General features: G+C 44.6%; 1 protein-coding gene across 4 annotated transcripts in view; it reads left to right on the forward strand.

Moving 5' to 3' along the window:
- The window catches only part of Tango6 (transport and golgi organization 6 homolog), a 187,759-nt gene that overhangs the window by 5,618 nt on the left and 162,939 nt on the right, over positions 1-19,202 (forward strand). For all 4 annotated transcript variants that reach the window (XM_063278042.1, XM_006255568.5, XM_039098139.2 and 1 more), the window contains exons 2-7: positions 1,478-2,118; positions 5,837-5,953; positions 9,194-9,335; positions 10,279-10,415; positions 12,626-12,788; positions 16,617-16,699. In XM_063278042.1, coding sequence (XP_063134112.1) covers positions 1,478-2,118; positions 5,837-5,953; positions 9,194-9,335; positions 10,279-10,415; positions 12,626-12,788; positions 16,617-16,699 — 1,283 coding nt within the window. The remainder of the gene's footprint in view (positions 1-1,477; positions 2,119-5,836; positions 5,954-9,193; positions 9,336-10,278; positions 10,416-12,625; positions 12,789-16,616; positions 16,700-19,202) is intronic.

The following is a 19,202-nucleotide window of genomic DNA, read 5'->3' on the forward strand; positions in this document are numbered from 1 at the left end:
TGTTGGGTTCCCTGGGCGAGTCCTGTCTTCATTGTCAGAATAGCTCCGACTTCTGTCAAACCACAACAGTGGCAGCTAAGAGAAGCAGGGGTTGGGGAGGAGGATGGCATAGTGGGCTGGGCTGGGCTGGTGGAGCAGCAGCCACCTTTCTGCAGCTGACTAAGATCATGCCCCTCCCAGTGCTCGAGACCAGTATAGTTAATGACTGTAGGCAAACTGAAGCAGTCCCATATCTCACCAGGAGTTAAAACAAAAGCATATTGATATACATAACCGAGTTTTTAAAGAAACCCACATGCCCACTACTCACTGGGCATGGTGCTTCTAATTCTAGCACTCAGGAAGCAGAGACCAGTCTGGGCTTGAAACAGCAAGACCCTGGCATTTGGGGGAAGGATGTGGGGTTTGCTGCTGAAGAAAAAGAGGAGCCAAGCCAGGTGGCCCTTTGCCTTTAATTCTAGGTAGAGGCAGGAGGATTTCTTAGTTTAAAGCCAGCCTGGTGTTCAGAACAAGTTCCAGGACAGCCAGGGCTACACAGAGAAACCCTGTCTCAAAAAAAAAAAAACAAAACAAAACAAAAAAAACAAAAACAACCTCAAAACAAAACAAACGAAAGAAAGGAAGAAAGAAAGAAGAGAAGGAAAGAAAAAGAGAAGCGAACATTTTGGCGTACTTTATTTTCTCATATCACCCGTAGAGGGCAGTGAAGACTGCGATATCACAGGGGCTCCAGCACTCCACTAAGCTCTTGCTTTAAGTCCCTGCCTGTTTGGTCACGGAAATCAAATCACAGGAGTCATGTAGAGATTTAGTTGCTGATCTGAATGGTTAATGTCAGTTACAACTCACATTTCCTGCATTTGATGAAGGAACCATATTTTAATGCTGGTGGGCCAGGATATTTAGTCTGGTCAGCCCTAGTTTTAAACCTTTCAGTAACTTTTCATGTATAGAAGCAATATGATTTACTGCAGAATAATTTCAAATGTAATTAAGTAAGAAAGAGAAGCTGTGCAGGGTGATGACTCATTTGGTAACATGCTTGCTATGCAAAGTGAGGACCTGAGTTCGGATCCCAGCACCCATGAAATCAGGGAGATAGAGACAGATCCTCAAGGCTTCCTGGCTAGCCAGTCTAGACACATTGGTGAGCTCTAGGTTCAGAGAGAGACCCTGTTTCAACAAATAAGTTAGAGAGTGACCGAGAAAGACAGCTGATGTTTTGAACTCCAGCTCCAGCTCCACCCCCCCACCCCCTCGTGTAAGGCCCTGGGTTTGGTCCTTAACACCACAAGAATGACTCCCTCCCGAAACAAGTATTTGACAGTTTTGTGTTCAGCACTCCCGGTTTTTCCTGTCTTCACTGGCTGGAGTGGGCAATATGTTCCACACAGAAGGGAGTGTCATTTGGTTTTTTTTTGTTTTTGTTTTTTTGTTTTTGTTTTTTTTGTTCATTTTTCCTTTCCCACTTTAAAAGGATCAGGCTCAACTTCACTACAGAACACAAAACACGATGTCCTACTGGAGACTCTTAAATCTAACCTGTCTGCTTTGGAGGCCAAGTTTCTGAAGGATGCTCAGTGGAAGAAACTCAAAACCCTAAGAGATGAAATTGCTGATAAGGCTGAATGGCCACAGAGCTCTGAGGATATCACGTGGAGTTTCACCTCTCAAACCTTGTTGCTGCTGCTGTGTCTGAAGGAAATCATGACCCGCCTTGTAGCTGAGTTCAATCCTGGCAAACCTAACCCGAGGACTCCAGAAGCTGCCCCTGCCCTCAGTCCGGATACACTCAGCGTCTCCCAACAGAAGACCTTCCAGTCCGTTCTGCAGTTTGTAGTCACCTTGGGTGTCTGCCCCTACCTCATGCCTGGTGTGGGAGTCCCTCTGAGAGACAGGACTGAGTTTGGAGCTGTTGTTCAGGGTATTGTACGTCTGGAGGCTGCCCCGCATGCCACCCGGAGACTGTACATCTGCTGCAGGGTCCTCCTCGACCTGGCTCAGCATGCTTCTCTGGGGAGCTTGATTTTTTGCCGCCATTTTGGGGATATTGCAGCAGGTCTGTGCCAACTAGGATTCTGCCCAACCAAAAGAAAACCACCAGTACCTGTGGAAGAGGTAAATATATGGAGTGGGGGTGGGTGGGTGGAGGGAATATGAATGCTAGAATGTGTATTTGTGTCAGGTTCTGAAAGGCATTTCTTAGTTCTTTAGGAATGAGCTGATTGAAAGATATGGAATTTCTATCTAGTGCCAAAGCACACTCAGAGTTGTAACCTGTAATCTTTTGGGAGAAGGTTATGGAAGCTTCATTCTGTGGGTGCTAGTCTTCTGCACAGTATAGCTGTCATGTATAGTTGACACTAGAGCTGTCATTTCACTATTTCATCTGTCCACATCATTCTGTGGATAGCTATTTCAGGCTATTCCTTGGAATGTCTGTTCTCCCCCTTCTTGTTTGTTTTTGTTTTGTTTTGTCGAGACAGGATTTCTCTGTGTAGCTCTGGCTGTGCTAGAACTTGATCTATAGACCAGGCTGGCATTGAGCTCAGAGATCCGCCTTTCTCTGCTTCCCAAGTGCTGGGATTAAAGGTGTGCACCACTACCACCCAGCCTTTTTCTTTTTTTTAATTTATCCTTTTTTTCTATGAATATGTATAGCATGTCTCTGTGAGTATATACCTACTTGTGTGCAGATGCCCTTGGATCCTTGGAGTTGGAATTATAGGTTATAGTGAGCTACCGGATATGGGTGTTGAAAACTGAACTTAGACTCTCTAAAAGAGCAGCAAGAACTCTTATTTGCTGAGCTATCTCTCAAGCCCTTTTATAAATGAGTATAATAATATAAGCTTTAGAAGATGTTCGCCAGAATAATGATAAAGTGTTTTAAGTTCCTAAACCAGTTCCCACTAGTGCTGATTCAGAAAGCAGTTAAAAGTCGTCTTTTTCCTCAGGAGGTCCAGGGAGATAAAGGGTGAGAGGCTCAGTCACTGGTGTATTGGATGTTGGGGAGGGGGTGTCTGTGCTCATCCCAGGAGAATGCACCAGATCTTGTCCGATAGTTGGAGGCTAAGCAGGGTTGCGCCTGGCTAATACTTGGATGGGAGGTGCTGGGGATGAGCTGTCCCTTGCTGTCATTCAGTCAGTGAGCAGTTGAGTAGCAGTTGGTATTTGGAGCACAGAATTTGTGTGGAGGTTACAGAAGCCTGAGACATTGTCCTAGTTAGCTACAGCTGTCAACTTGATGCAGCCCAGTGTCATTTAAGGATGTCTCAATTCAAGGGTTGCCCAGGTAAGATTGGCCCCTGGTGATGTCTGTGAGGGAGGGATAGTCTTCATTAATAGTTGGTGTGGGAGAGCCCAGCCCACTGTGGGTTGTGCCATCCCTGGGCAGGTGGTTCTGGGCTGTATACAAAAGCTAGCTGAGCAGAGATCAGAGAGCTAGCTAGTAAATACACTCCTCCGTGGTTTCTGTGTTAGTTTTTTGCTCGAGCTCCTGTCCTGCACTCCCTCAGTAATAAGACTGTGACCTGGAAGTGTAAGCTGAATAAGCCCCTTTCTCCTCAACTTGCTTTTGGTCAGTGTTTTGTCACAGTAACTGAAAGCAAACCAGAATAGACATGGTTTTTCTTTTCATATAACTCACACAATAATTGAGGAGCTAAGATTTACAAATGGGACACCACTGTTTCTCCAATTAGTGGGCCGGCCTCAGGAGCTAAGCAGAGAAGCTGCTTTTAAAATATAAATGGGTCAGGAGTCACCAGCGCTGGCTCACTCCTGTGGGGACACCCTTGTTCTTATTCTTTTGTGTTCCTTCAAGTCCTTCTGTTTATTCCTTCTGTTTTCTCTCTCCCACCTTGTGCTGGCCAGTTTTTTTTTTTTGTTTTTTTTTGTTTTTTTTTTCTTTTTTTTTTCGGAGCTGGGGACCGAACCCAGGGCCTTGCGGTTGCTAGGCAAGCGCTCTACCACTGAGCCAAATCCCCAACCCCTGTGCTGGCCAGTTTAATTCCGCTTGATATAGCTAGAGTCACCTGAGAGGGACCCTCAGTTGAGACAATGCCTTCATAGGATCAGGCTGTGGGCAAGCCTGTAGAGCATTTTCTTAACTAGTGATTGATGTGGGGAGGGCCCAGCCCACCGTGGGTGGTGTCATGCCTACACTGGTGGTCCTGCGTCCTGTAAGAAAGCTGGATGGCAAGCCACGAGGAGCAAGCTAGTAAGCAGCTCGTGGCCTCTGCATCGCTGCTGCCTCCAGGTTCCTACCTTGCTTTAGTTCCTGCCCTTACTTCCCTGATGATGCACAGTGATGTGGAAGTGTAAGCAAAGTAAACCCTTTCCTCCCCAATTTACTTCCGGTCATGGTGTTTCATCACAGCATAGTAACCCTAACTAATACACAGCACTTCCAGGTATTTCCCTAAAAGCCACTCTGTGACTAAGTAGTGTCACTAAACTGTTCAGAACTGAGCATCTGCTCTTTACTTCAGGGTCATGTGTATGGGCAGGACCAGCAGTGCCTGTGGCCTGAGGTCAGGGTCTTATGATTGCCTTTGAGGCCCCGCAGTGATTCAAGGATCTTAGAAAAGAGACAAAACATATAGAAAGAACCCAAGTGTGAAGGCTGGCTTAGGAGTTGTCAGGGACATCCCGTGACAGGTAACAATATATTGTGAAGTTACCCTGCATAGCACCCACATCTCAGTGTGCTACCTGGTAATTAATGGGCAGGACCCTGAGTGTGAGCTGTAATTACCTAAGGGATAGTACTGTTGGACATTAAGAGTACCCAAAGTAACTTTCATCCTCTTTGAGAGTCAAGTTCTGAATTCCTGGAAAAAAAAAAAAGGCATGATCAGAGTAAAAGATGAAAAGTCAAAACATGGGGGTAGTAAGAAAGGCTTAGTGGGTAAAGACGTTTACCATACATGCCTGGTGACCTCAGTTTAATCCTCAGAACTCTCATAGAGGTACAAGAGAACCAGTTCCACAATGAAGTAAAAATATCACCACTGCTGCTTGTAAAGACATAGGTGGAGGGGGCTGGAGAGATGGCTCAGAGATTGAGAATACTGACTGCTCTTGCAGAGGTTCTGAGTTCAATTCCCAGCAACCAGACGATGGCTCACAATCATTTATAAGGAGACCTGGTGCCCTCTTCTGGCAGAACATTATACATAAAAGTCAATAAATCTTAAAAAAAAAAAAAAAAAAAAGACAAAGGTGGAGAGAGATCGCTCTCTTTTTTTTTTTAAGATTTATTTATTATGTATACAGTGTTCCACCTGCATGTAGACGTACAGGCCAGAAGAGGGCACCAGATCTCCTTATAGATGGTTGTGAGCCACCATGTGGTTGCTGGGAATTGAACTCATGACCTCTGGAAGAGCAGACAGTGCTCTTAACCTCTGAGCCATCTCTCCAGCCCGAGAGATATCTCTTAAATAAAGATGGAGCTCTACCAGTGCACTCTAGTCAGAGACGCTTACTACCTAGAAAACTGTGGTGCCCACTGTCTCTCCCATGGAAGGGGATACACCTCTGCTCTGTCTCACTCCCACGGAGAGAAGAGGAACAGGCTGAGTGCTGTGTGCTCTCTGGACAGTGAGCAGGTGTATCCCACAGTCATCAGCAAGGAAATCACGGCTCCTGCCCAGAATGGAGGAGCGAGGGATGGAGAGGACCACAAGTGTTGGCATAGCACAGCCTCCTCCACTCAGAAGGAAATAAGAGGAATTCTTCCTCCTCTCCAGTCTCAAGCTATACCGAAACATTACCTTCTGTTCTTTGCCTGCTCTGTAGTCCATGAAAGCCAAATGCACATTTCTTTTAGGTCTTAACAGAAGAGGAAAGAACCCTGTCAAGGCAGGCCTTGAGAGACATCTTGGATCAAGTCTATCAACCATTAGCTGTCCGGGAATTACTTATCCTCCAGGGAGGATCACCCCAGGTACTCAGACCTCGGGACCTGGGGGGTGATTGCTGGGTGTGCTGTCTCTTTTGCCTGGAAACGTAGCTAGCTTTAATTTCCTATAAAATCATCTAGTTGAAACTTGCTGCTGTTACCCCTCCTCTTCTTCTTCCTCTTCCCCCTCCTTTTTCTAGTAGTACTAGTAGTAGTAGTAGTAGTAGTAGTAGTAGTAGTAGTAGTAGTAATATTTTGTAGATAGGGTTTCACTGTGTAGCCCTGATTGGCCTGGAACTCTCACAAAGATGTGTATGCCTTTGCTTGCCAAGTGATAGGAAAAGTAAGGGCTTGTACCAGCACACATAGCTGTATTTACACCTTGTTCTATTTGTATTTATCTTTTTGCCTACATTTTTGTCTCTGTACCACCATGTCTAGTATCTGAGAGTCCAGAAGTGTGTGTTGGATCTCCTGGGGTTAAACTGGTGAAAGAAGGATGTGAACTGTCATGTGGGTGCTAGTGACCTGGGTCCTTTGGAAGAGTGGCCAGTACTCTGAAGTGCAGAGCTATCTCTCCAGACCCTTACAATGCAGGCCAGGCTAGTTTTGAATTTAGACTGCTTCTGTCTCCCAAGTATGGTGTAAGCCACTACACCCTACTCTTCATTTATTAGATCATCAAATGGTATTTATAAAACGAGGTGACATTAACCTTCAGGATAATTTAAGACCTTTTTGTTAATGGGATGATGCATACTTTCCCAAGATTACAATCACTTTTTAAAGGCTTATGGCAATTTAATGTGAACACACACACAGACATGCACAGTCACACACACACACACACACACACACACAGACACACACACACACACACACAGACACACATACACAGAGACAAACACACAGACATACAAACACACACACAGACACACACACATAGACACACACAGACACATACACACACAGACATATACACACAGACACACACACATAGATACACACGTAGACACACACACATACACACAGACACACACACAGAGACACACAGTCACACACACGGACATACACATGCACACACACATATACACACAGACACACACACAGAGTCAAACACACAGACTATACACACACAGAGTAAAACACAGATATACAAACACACACACAGACACACACACATAGACACACACAGACATATACACACAGACACACACACATAGATACACACATAGACACACCCACACATACACACAGACACATACACACAGAGACGCACAGTCACACACACAGACATACACACACACACACACACACACACACACACACATACACATACGTACATAGACACACACAGAGAGTCACGTGTATTTTTTTTTTTTTCAAATCTAGGATTATCCTTGCCCTTTATTTTTCTCTAACTGCATTTTGTTTTGTTTTTGAGGCAGTCTTATATAGCCCAGGCTAGTTTTGCACTTGTGGTTCACCTGCCTTCTAGCTCCTGAGTGCTGGAATTCTAAGTGTACTATGTATGCTCCATAAAAATGTATAAACATACATAATTTGGGTTTTTTTTCATAATTTTAAAAAAAGTGTTGATAGGTGTGAATGTTTTGCCTGCATGTGTACCCTGTCTTTCCTAGTGTCTGCAGAGGTCAGAAAAGGGGCTTGGATGTCCTGGAATTGGGTGTAGATGTTATGAGCCACCATGCTAACATGAACCCACGCCCTCTGCTAACAGCAGCTAATGCCCTTGTGCCATCTGCCTACCTCTTCAGTTCATACATTTGTTTTGAGACAAAGTCTCACTCTATAGTTGAGGCTGGCTACTTACTCTGTGGCACAGGCTGGCCTTAAACTAGTGGCTCTCCTTTTCCTTCAGCCTTCTAAGTGCTAGGAGCTTTGGGTCTTTTCATTTGTGATGCAAGAGATTGAACCCAGGATCTTGTACATGCTAAGTCTACAGTCTCTGGTGGAGGCGGCGGTGGAGGTGGTGTGAACACTTTTAATCTCAGCATTCAAGAGGCAGAGGCAGGCGAATCTCTTGAGTTCCAGGCCAGCCTGGTCTACCAGGGGAGTTTCAGGATAGCCAGGGTTACACAGAGAAACCTGTCTCAAAAGTAAGGAAACAAACAAACAAACCCAAAACAAATAAACAATTAAACAAAGCACAACCCTCGTCTACCACTGAGTTACATCGTCAGCCTCTGTATGACTTTTTAAATTCCATTTATGTTTTGTTGGGAGTGGGGTGTGCATGCCATACCACGCATGGCATGCGGTGTGTGCAGACAGAGGCAGGTCCTACAACAGCTAGCAGGACTCAGCACTCCCTTCTATAACGTGGGTTCTGGGCTCAAACTCAGGATGGTAGGCTTGGTGGCCAGTGCCTTTACTCACTAGCCATCCTTTTGGTCTTGGGTTTTTGTTTCTTTTTTTTTTTTTTTTTTTTTTTTTTTTTTTGTTTGTTTCTTTTTTTTGGAGCTGGGGACCGAACCCAGGGCCTTGCGCTTCCTAGGCAAGCGCTCTACCACTGAACTAAATCCCCAACTCCCAGTTTTTGTTTCTTAACTAAGATTTGGATATTGGACTATATATTTTTTGATAGAAGTATTTGGATACTTTATGCTTTGAATGGAATAATTTGAGCTCAAGAAATTTAAACTAGAGCTGTTACTATTCTCAGCATCTTTGTTTGGAAAACATTCTAATATACATTGTTGGCATTTAGATAGCTTACCTTTTTCTTTTAAGAGAGTTTTGATAACTTATCAGGTTGGTCTGTAGCCTAGACAAGCGTTGAATTTGGGAATCCTTCTGCTGTAACCCTTTCAAGTAGCTAGGATTATAGGCCTGTATCATTAGTCCAACTTAGTTTTTCTCTTAAAAATAGTTATTGGAGAGACTGGGTGTGGTAATATATGCCTTTAATCCCACCATTTAGGTGGCAGAGGCAAGTGTATCTCTTGTGAGTGGGGCTCAGTGGTAGGGTGCTTGCCTAGCACTCACAAGGCCCTGGGTTCACTTACTAGCACTTAGAAGACAGACTGGGGGAACATTGCACATGTACTCCCCCCCTCCGCCCGTGTGTGTGTGTGTGTGTGTGTGTGTGTGTGTGTGTGTGTGTGTGTGTGATTAAACATAGGTGCTTGCACATATTAAATGCATGATATACCACTGAGCTATCTCCCCAGCACAGAAATTAAAAGCAGTGTCTTCCTACCATGTATTTCACTGATGCTCAGTTTATATTTTATTTACCCCCACCCCCACCCCTTTAATCAGTCCTGTACAGATGTGAAGACGAAGCTAAGGTGTCCGGCCCCAGCATGGCTCCGCCGTCTCTGTGGGCAGCTGCTCTCTGAAAGGTTGATGAGACCCAATGGCGTTCAGGCAGTAGTCCGGGGCATTTTGGAAGGAGCAGGTGGTAAGAAATAACATGTTTCTGTTACTTTGGTATCTGTTTCCCTTTGATTTAGAGTCAGAGGTAAGTTGCTGACCTTTGCATTTTATTTTCCCTGAATGCTAGTCCTCTTTACCTAGCATCTATGAGGCATGGAGCTCAACCCAGTAGAGCATGCTCAAAAGCATGCAGATCGGAGGCTGCTATAAGGATACAATGTTTCCAAGTCAGGTGTGTTGGCAAGTGCTAGGACCTCAGCACGCAGGACTTTGAAGAGTGAGAGGTTAAACTGGTCTACATTCTGCTTAGTGAGACCCAGTCTCAAACAGAAACAAAACAAAACAATTAAAAGAACCAGGAGAGATGGCTTAGTGGTTAAAGGCACTGGCTGTTCTTGTTCAGGGTTTGGTTCCCAACACCCTCATGGTGGTTCGCAACCATCTGTAACTCCAGTTCCAGAGGATCTTTTGGCTAAAAGGCTTATCAGTGCATATGCATCATGCAAGCTAAACAATTATACAAATGATAGAAAATGAATAAATCTTTGAAAACTGAACTTCAATCCATATTTCCTTCTGCCTAAACTTAAAAAAAAAAATTGCTTCTTAGCACTACTAGCAATGACTTCTCATGTAACCCTAGCTGGAACGCTTTATTTGGACTTGGCTGGCCTTAGATTTGTGGCACGGCTCAGCACATCGGCTTTTTCTCTTTAGAGGCTGCTTCCCAAATGCTGAGGTTGCAGGCATGCGGCACCACACCTAGCTCAGGAGAGGGTATGGGGAGACTTTGATAAACAACATTTTATATATGGATGAAATTATAATAGAGTAAATAAAATATGAAAAACATTGTTTCCCGTAGAGAAAAAGAAACATTTCTTATCCCAAATTTTAAGGCAGATGCATTCCATAGCACTTTCTCTGAGGACTGTTCTGAGCATTTGATGTTTCTTTCCATGTAACAGCGGGGGCGGCTGGTGGGAGTGATGCCGAGGCCACAGCTGCTGACTGGAAGAAGTGTGACTTGATTGCAAAGATTCTGGCCTCTTGTCCCCAGCAGTCCCTTTCCCCAGAGAGCTACTACAAGGACATCTGCCCGCAGGTAAGTCACCTTGTTCCTGTTGGTCCATCAAGTGTTATCTGCTAATTCACATAGAGGGTAGCAAGTAAACTGAAGGGAGAGCGCTGTGGTGTTTCTCTTCGCTGTTTAGGATGACTCTTTCCTATTGTTTGAGACAGGATATCGGTAGTCTAGACTGGCTTAGAACTTGATAGACAGCTCATGTTGGGAGTGATCCTCCTGCTATAGCTTCCCTAGTGCTGGGGTTACAGGTGGGAGGCACTGTGCCCACTGGGGCCCAACACCAGCACCACCACTTCCTCCTCCATGCACACGCATGCACACACCCACGCCATCCTGTGTCCTGGAGTTACAGGTATTTGCTGGTCAGTTGTCAACTTGACACAAACTAGAGTCACCTGAGAAGAAGAAACCCCAACTGAGGAATTGCCTCTATCAACTGGTATATGTGTGAATCTGTGGGCTATTTCCTTGATTAATGATTACTGTGGAAGGCCCAGCTCACTGTGGGCAGTGCCACCCCGGGCAGGTGGTCATCAGCTATATAAGAGGCAAGCTTTCGGTTCCCAGCTCCGAAAAAAAAGAGGCAAGCTGACAGGCCATGCGGAGCAAGGCAGTCAGTAGAACTCCTTCCTCCTTGATTTCTGCTTCAGTTCCTGCCTTGGCTTCCCTTGATGCTGGACTATATGACCTGTGAGCTGTAAAACCCTTTCCTTCCACAAGGGCTCGATCAGCTTACCACCAGAGCAGAAAACCGAATTAGAACAAGGCATTTGTGAGCTGCCTGGTGTGGGCGCTAGGAGCTCAAGCTCTGGTCCTCTGCAAGAGCACTAAGTGCTCTCAGCTGCTGGGCTATTTCCAGGACCCAACCCTGGGTCCTTCCTAATAAGTAAATAAAAACCTGTGGACGAGTAAGACCTCATTCTTAGGTTTAAGAGTGGCTCACCAGGTGGGCATAGTGGCTCACACTTCAATTCCCAGAGTTGAGGATATCAAGACGAGAAGATCTCTTGAGTTTTTAGACTGCACCACTGTGGGGGAATAACCTCACCAAAGTTTCTTCTGGTTATCTCTTTTCCCATGTTTTTAGTTTTTAACCTAAAGTGAGCTAAGTCTTAAATGAATTAGATTAACTTGGTAACAGTTTAAAAGGAAAAGAAGAACTAGACTGGAGGGTTCACTCAAGGCTTAAGGTGATTGCTACTCTTTGAGAGGACTCAAGTTTGGTTGCCAGCACCCATATCAGGCAGTTCCAGAGGATCTGACATTCTCTACCCTCCCCACAAGGGCACTCCCACATATGTACATGTACACACACACACACACACACACACACACAAAATAAATCTTGGCCATGGATGCGGGCACGTACTTAGAATCCCAGCACGTGAGTGAGTGGAAGAGACAGATGGTCTCTGAGTTGAGGCGGTGCGCACACACACACACACACACACACACACACACACACATCTCTGATCCTGCTGTGCACAGCACGTTGCAGGCCACTGAGACCCTGTCTCAAACTACCACCTACCTAAGTCCTCCAAAGCAAAAAACAAAACTGCAAATTGCCACCATTACTGCCACCACCAGTCTCTTTAGCTTGTATCCTTTGATGTCTGGTTGTTAAATTAAAGCAGTTCTGTCATCTCAGTATTCAGTAGTCTCTCAGTGACTTTATAATTTTTGGCTTCAATAAATGTTTTTTGGGGCTGGAGAGATGGTTTTGCGATTAAGAACACTGGTTGCTCTTCTATAGGCTTCACGTTTAATTTCCTACACCCACATAGGGACTTGCTGTCTGGAAGTCCAGTCCCAGAGAATCCAACACTCCTTCCTTGCGTCTGTGGCAAGGCATGCGTGTGGTGTACAGACATGTACATGTACAAGGCGTGCATGTAAAAATACCTGTACACACTTTATGGTTTATTTCTGTTTGTTGTTTTGTTTTTTTGGTTGTGAGCCTAGCCTTTAACGGCTGAGCCATCTCTCCAGCCCTGTTTTGTTTTTTTGAGACAGGATTTCTCTGTGTAGCTCTGGCTGTCCTGGAACTCGTTCTGTAGACCAAACTGGCTTCAAAGACTTGTAGAGATCCTCCTGCCTCTACCTTCTGAGTGCTAGGATTAAAGGGATGTGGAACCACTGCTTGGCTCTCAAACACATTTTAAAAAAATTAAAAATTGTAAATAGTTCCCCATCTCATTTATATTTACTGTTACTTTTTATTGCAGATTCTGGACTTATTCCATCTTCAAGATAAACTGACAGCACGGCAGTTTCAGAGAGTGGCTACTACCACCTTCACGACTATGTTGAGGGAACGCCCAGAACTGGCCCCAAAGTATTTGCTTCAGCCCATGTTAGCGCCTCTGCATCGATGCTCGACCACAGCAGGTAAGTGGGGCTGCAGTGTCTACAGCCCAGACTTAAAGGCTTACATCTGGGGTCTTTCAGTTTCCCTCTCCCTCCCAGCTCTTCACTTGGGAACTACTTTGTAAAGTTTCAAGAAGAGAGCATGAACCCCTCAGGCACCCTGCACCAGTCACCACCTGTTCCATTTTGGTCACATGTGCTTCATTTCCCTCAGCATACATGAATGCAGTTTTTTCTGGAACACTGAGTTAGTTGTAGACGTGATGACACATCACTCCTAAATCCTTCAGCATAAATCTTCAAAGAAAGATGTCAGTTTCTGTTTCTTAAAAAAAACTTTAAAAACAACCATCCAAATTTCAGAAAGAGCCAGCCAGATAGCTCGGTGGGAAAGGTGCTTGCTGCCAGGCCTGGGGACTCGAGTTCAGTCCCCAGGACGCAGCTGGTAGAAGGAGAGAAGGAACCTCTGCAGGTTGTCCTCTGACTTCCTCACCTGGGTTGTGGCAGGCAGGAGAGCGCATGCACAGGGATGCACATACACATAAGCCGACGAAGTTTGAACAGTCAGAGAAAGCATGGTCACCTCCCAACTGACTATTGAGCACACTTGGAAATTCTCACATAGATACAAACTGTCAGGGCTTGGTGCACATGTTTGTTCCTTCCAGGACCAGACTACTGGGGGTCTGTTTGGGAGGTTTTCTTCCTGCATTATATTTACCACGTTGCTTACATGCTTTGCACGTGCATCTGTTGGTATCGAAAGGGACTAAATAAGATATGACCAATTCCTTTTAATGGGGTGGTGCTGGCTGATGGGACCTGACGCCTCAGGAGGCTGGGCAAGTGCTCACTTTTTAAAATGTTTTAATTTGATGGTGATTTAGCTCAGTGGTAGAGCGCTTGCCTAGCAGGCGCAAGGCCCTGGGTTCGGTCCCCAGCTCCAAAGGAAAAAAAAAAAAAAAAAAAAGGAGGTCTCATGGCGTGGGGAAATACTGACCTCAGCTGTAATGGTCATAAAATGTTTTAATTTTAATTTTTTTAAAAGATTTATTTATTTATTTATTATATACACTATAGCTGTCTTCAGACACACCAGAAGAGGGCATCAGACCCCATTACAGATGGTTGTGAGCCACCATGTGGGTGCTGGGATTTGAACTCAGGACCTCTGGAAGAGCAGTCAGTGCTCTTAACCACTGAGCCATCTCTCCAGCCCTTAATTTTAATTTTTTAAAAAAGATTTGTTTATTTTGTTTTCTATGTATGGGTACTTAGCCTGCATATATATGTGCACCACATGCGTGCCTGGTGCCATAGATCCCCTGGAACTGGAGTTACAGTTCTGAACTGCTATGTGGGTGCTGGGAATTGAGCCTGAGCCCTAGAGGAGTATCCAGTGCTCTTAACCACTGAGCCATTTCTCAAGCTTCTCCCTTTGTTTTAATTTATTTTTTTATTTTTTTATTTTATGACTATGTGAGAGTGTCAGAGCTCTAGAACTGGAGCTGTAGACATCATGAGCTGTCGTGTGGATGCTGGAAGTCAAACTGGGTTCTCTGGAAGAGCAGCCAGTGCTGTTAACCACTTGGTTTTTTCTTTGTTGTTGTTGTTGTTGTTGTTTGTTTAGCCACAGATCTTAAGTTACTCAGACTGGTCTTAAACTCACTTTGTCACCCGGGCAGGCCATAAATAAACTTCTGAGCAGTCTGCCTCAGCCTCTGTCCACCAGGCTGGTGGGAATGTGGCCAGTCCCACCTGATATATCATTGCTACTAGAAAAGTCTGAAGAGGAAACTTTCTTACCAATGTTTGGTTTCCAGATTCTTTTCTCGTTTTCAGTCCTGTGTGGCAGTCATGGATGACCACATTTATTAGTCTTTAAGATAGGCATGGTTTTGGGGCTGGAGAGATGGCTCAGCGGTTAAGAGCACCCGACTGCTCTTCCAGAGGTCATGAGTTCAATTCCCAGCAACCACATGGTGGCTCACAACCATCTGTAAAGAGATCTGATGCCCTCTTCTGGTACATCTGAAGACAGCTACAGTGTACTTATATATAATAAATAAATAAATCTTTAAAAAAAAAAAAAAGATAGGCATGGTTTTGTCTGTGTGTTTGTTTGTTTTACATTGTCCTCTGACTTCCACATGGGCATTGCATTATGGTACTCTTTTACCTGGGTATCTATGAGGCCCACCACCACCATCAGAAAATTCAGGGGAGAACTGAAGAGATGGGCCAGCAGTTCAGAATACTTACTGCCATTGCAGAGGACCTGAGTTTAGTTCCCAACACCCATGCTGCTCACAGCTGTAGCTTCAAGGGGTCCATGTCCCTTTTTGGCCTTTGTGGGTATCTGTTCTCACATGTAGAGGTGGTATACATGCACATAATTAGAAATAAAAAGATAAAACTTAAAAAACAATAAACTTTGAACATGGTAGCATATTCTTATATCTTATATCACTTGAGAGGTTGAGGTAGGAGGATGATGAATTTGAGATCAGCCTGGGCTACTGAGCAGGACTGAGAAGCCATCCCATCTCAGGTTTTGGATTAGGAGTCTAGCTGAGTAGATATACTTGTTTAGCTAGCACGAAGCTCTGGGTTCAGGGCCCAGTACTGCATAAGCTGAGCATAGTGGCCCACACCTGGAGTTCTAGCACTTGGGAGGTGGAGGTAGAAGTAAGGTCATCCTTAGCTTCATAAGGGGTTCAAGGCCAACCTGGGCTACATGAGATTTTATCTTTTTTTTTTTCTAAAAGATTTATTTATTTCACATATGAGTACACTGTAACTGTCTTCAGATACACCAGAAGAAGGTATCAGATCCCATTATAGATGGTTGTGAGCCACCATGTGGTAGCTGGGAATTGAACTCAGGACCTCTGAACTCAGGAAGAGTAAGCGGGTGCTCTTAACCGCTGAGCCATCTCTCCAGCCCCTGAGATTTTATCTTTTAAGAGGGGTGAAAAAAGAAAGAGAAGAAAATGTCTTTAATTCATTTATCCCAATTTTTTTCATTTGTTTTTCAATACAGGGTTTCTCTATGTAGCCCTAGCTGTCCTGGAACTTACTCTGTAGACCAGGCTGGCCTTGAACTCATAGATATATCTGTCTGTGCCTCCCAAACTCTGGGATAAAGGTGTGCACCATCACTGCCCACCCAATTTTTAACTTACATACAGGACAATATATAGTCAAAATATATGTCTGAAGAGCTCTTTATTTAAGTTTGGGTTTTCATTTTTTAAAGCATTTACTTTTATTTTTTAAAGTCCATAAACTTTTTGCCTGCATGTATTTCTGTGCACCACATGCATGCAGTGCCTGAGGAGGCCAGAAGAGGGCATCAGATCCCAGGAACTGGAGTTATGAATGGTTGGGAGCCCCCAAATGAATGTTGGAACAGCCTTGGTCCTCTGCAAGAGTAGCAAATGCTTTTCTCTACTGAGCCTTATTATCTCTAGCCCTAATTTTGGGTTTTGGAGACACGGTCATGCTATAGAGCAATAGAGCACAGAATGGCTTTGCACTCAGCTGAGTTGTCTCAGCCCCAAATGTGCTGTGCAGAGCTGAGGTTATAGGCATAGGCCTCCATAAGCGGGCTATTTTAATACTCTGTTAAGAGACAAAAGTCCTCCGTTTTACAACTCGTTTTTCCTGAATGAAAGCTAACCAGTAACATCATAGGGTCCATGAATATCACATATAAATGGCATGTCATACAGTGGTGATACTCATTTTCTGGTTTTACCTAGACTATCTTACTAATAAAACTTTGCTTTATTAGTGTCTTCTGTTCAGAAAAGTAATGAATGGAGTTAATTTTATTTGTTTTCATAGAGATTCCAGAGAGCGACATGGTGCCAGGAACTGTTTTGGTGACTGAAGAGGAACTTAGTCGATGTGTTGAAGACGTGTTTAAGGTTGGTAATTCAAGTCGATGACATCACAAATTAATGTTCATACTTGAAGACCTTTTGTTTTTGGAGGCTTTGGACTTTGAACACAGGCCTTCTGCTGACAAGAACTATACCACGGAACTGTATCTGTAACTTTGCCTCGTAACCAGTACTTCCAGAATTTGAATGAATAGGGACTAGAGAGATGGCTTAGTGGGTAAGAGCACATGCCACATAATGCTTTTACAGAGGACCTGAGTTCAGTTCCCAGCACCCACATCAGGGGGTTCTCTTCTCAACTGCCTCACTCTAGTCCAGGGGGATCTAATGCCTCTGGGCTCCTTGGACATCTGCACCACATATACAGGTGGGTATACAAATGCATATAATTAAGAATAATAAATCCAAAGGAAAGAAAAGAAGGAAGGAAGAAAACAATGGGTCTGGCTAGCTGGCCCTGGAGGTATTTACCTGTAATCCCTGTGCTCAGAGGGTCATTGTAAATTCAAAGCCAGCCTGGTTGCTATAGCAGGTTCCGGACCAGCCAGGGCTTCACAGTGAGGCCCTGGCTATCATCATCTCCTTCCCCTCCCTACTGCTGAAAAACAAAACAAAACAAAGAAAGTATGTATGTCTCTATTTACTTAAAAAAGATAACATGTTATGCTTCATCACTAGACAGAGGTTTGGTTAGTTTATGAAGAGTCCCTTATTTCTGTAAGAAAAAAAAGGAAGGAAGGAAGGAAGGAAGGAAGGAAGGAAGGGAGGAAGGAAGGGAGGGAGGAAGGAAGGAAGGGAGGGAGGGAGGAAGGAAGGGAGGGAGGGAGGGAGGAAGGAAGGGAGGGAGGAAGGAAGGAAGGGAGGAAGGAAGGGAGGAAGGAAGGAAGGGAGGAAGGGAGGGAGGAAGGAAGGGAGGAAGGGAGGGAGGAAGAAAGGGAGGAGGGAAGGAAGGAAGGAAGGAAGGGAAGGAGGGAGGAAGGAAGGGAGGGAGGAAGCAAGCAGGCTGTAGTCACTTGAAGTTGAGACTGAGGTAACCACCTTATAATTGCTCATTTTGGTACTTTTTACTGCTAAGTAGTTCTGTTGCGTGACATACCACATTTTTGCTTGTTAGTTGGTAAACATTTGGATGAATAGTAAAAATTTTCTTTTAACAGCTTTACTGACATATGCATATAATTTGCACATTTAGAAGTACAAATAACCATCAGTGGCTTTTAAACTCATAGATTTGTACAAGCATCATCATAATTAATATTAGAGCATTTCATTGCCTCAGAGAAACTCCCAGACCTGCTTAGCTGTCGCTCTCGAATCCCTGCGTCCCCACTTCCCAATCCTCTCGACCTGGAGAGGGAAGCACTCGCCTATCTTCTGCCTCTATAGATTTACCTGTTCCAGACATTGCATATAAATCAAGATCACAGTGATCTTGGTGACTGGCTTTTTTTCACTGGGTATTGTTTCAGTGTTATTCTGTATCATAGCACGGACCTCTTTTATTACCAAATAATACTGGGTTGAATTACTAGGCCACAGTTTTGCTTATCCACTCATCTGCTTTTTTGAATGGTGCTGCTGTGGACGTTTCATGTGCACGTTTCCATGTGTGCTATGGTTAGGCTGTGATTTGAGAGTGTCCCCCAGAGTTTTCAGTGTGGCAACATTTGGGAGGTGGTATGGAATCCTTAAGAGATTGTGCCTAAGTCTGAGTGGCGGCACATGCTTATAACCTGCATCTGGGAAGCTGACTCAGGAGGATCAGAAGTTCAAAGTCATCCTCAGCTATGTAGTGAGTTAGAGGCCAGCCTGGGTCATGGAACCCTAATTTAGAGAGACGGAGAGGGAGGGAAAACACACACACACACACACACACACACACAGAAAGAGAGAGAGAGAGAGCGAGGAGAGCGAGCGCATGAAAGGCAGTTGGGTAAACTGAGGCACTGCTCTCAGAAGGCATTGATGGAATTAGAGAGGGTTGTTAGGAGGCCTGTGCCCTCCCTGGTGATCTCCCTGTCACATGCCCTCTCTTGTTATACTGTGTGCCTTACACCATATGATAGCTCAGGCTGCCTCCTCAGAGCTGGCACAATGCTGTTGGGACCGTCAGTTTCCAAAAGTGATTGCTCAGAACAAAACAAGACTAGAGAGATGGCTCAGCCGTTAAGAGCATTGGCTGTTCTTCCAGAGGACCTGACTTTGTTTTCCATCATCCACATGGTGGTTCACGACCATCTCAGTGGATCTCAACCTACAGGTTGCAATCCCTTTGGTGCTGAACTACCCTTCTACGGGGTCACCTAAGACCGTTGGAAAATACAGATATTTTATTATGATTCATAATAGAAAAATTATAGTTATGAAGTAGTAACAAAAAGAATTTTATGCTTGGAAGTCGCACAACATGAGGAACTGTATTAAAGGGTGGCAGCATTAGGATGGTTGAGAACCATTGCTCTAATTCCAGGGAATCCAGTGCCTTCTTCCGGTCACCTCAGACACCAGGCATGCAGGTGGTGCACAG

This window comes from Rattus norvegicus, chromosome 19, assembly GCF_036323735.1.
Source record: "Rattus norvegicus strain BN/NHsdMcwi chromosome 19, GRCr8, whole genome shotgun sequence".
NCBI classification, from domain to species: domain Eukaryota; kingdom Metazoa; phylum Chordata; class Mammalia; order Rodentia; family Muridae; genus Rattus; species Rattus norvegicus.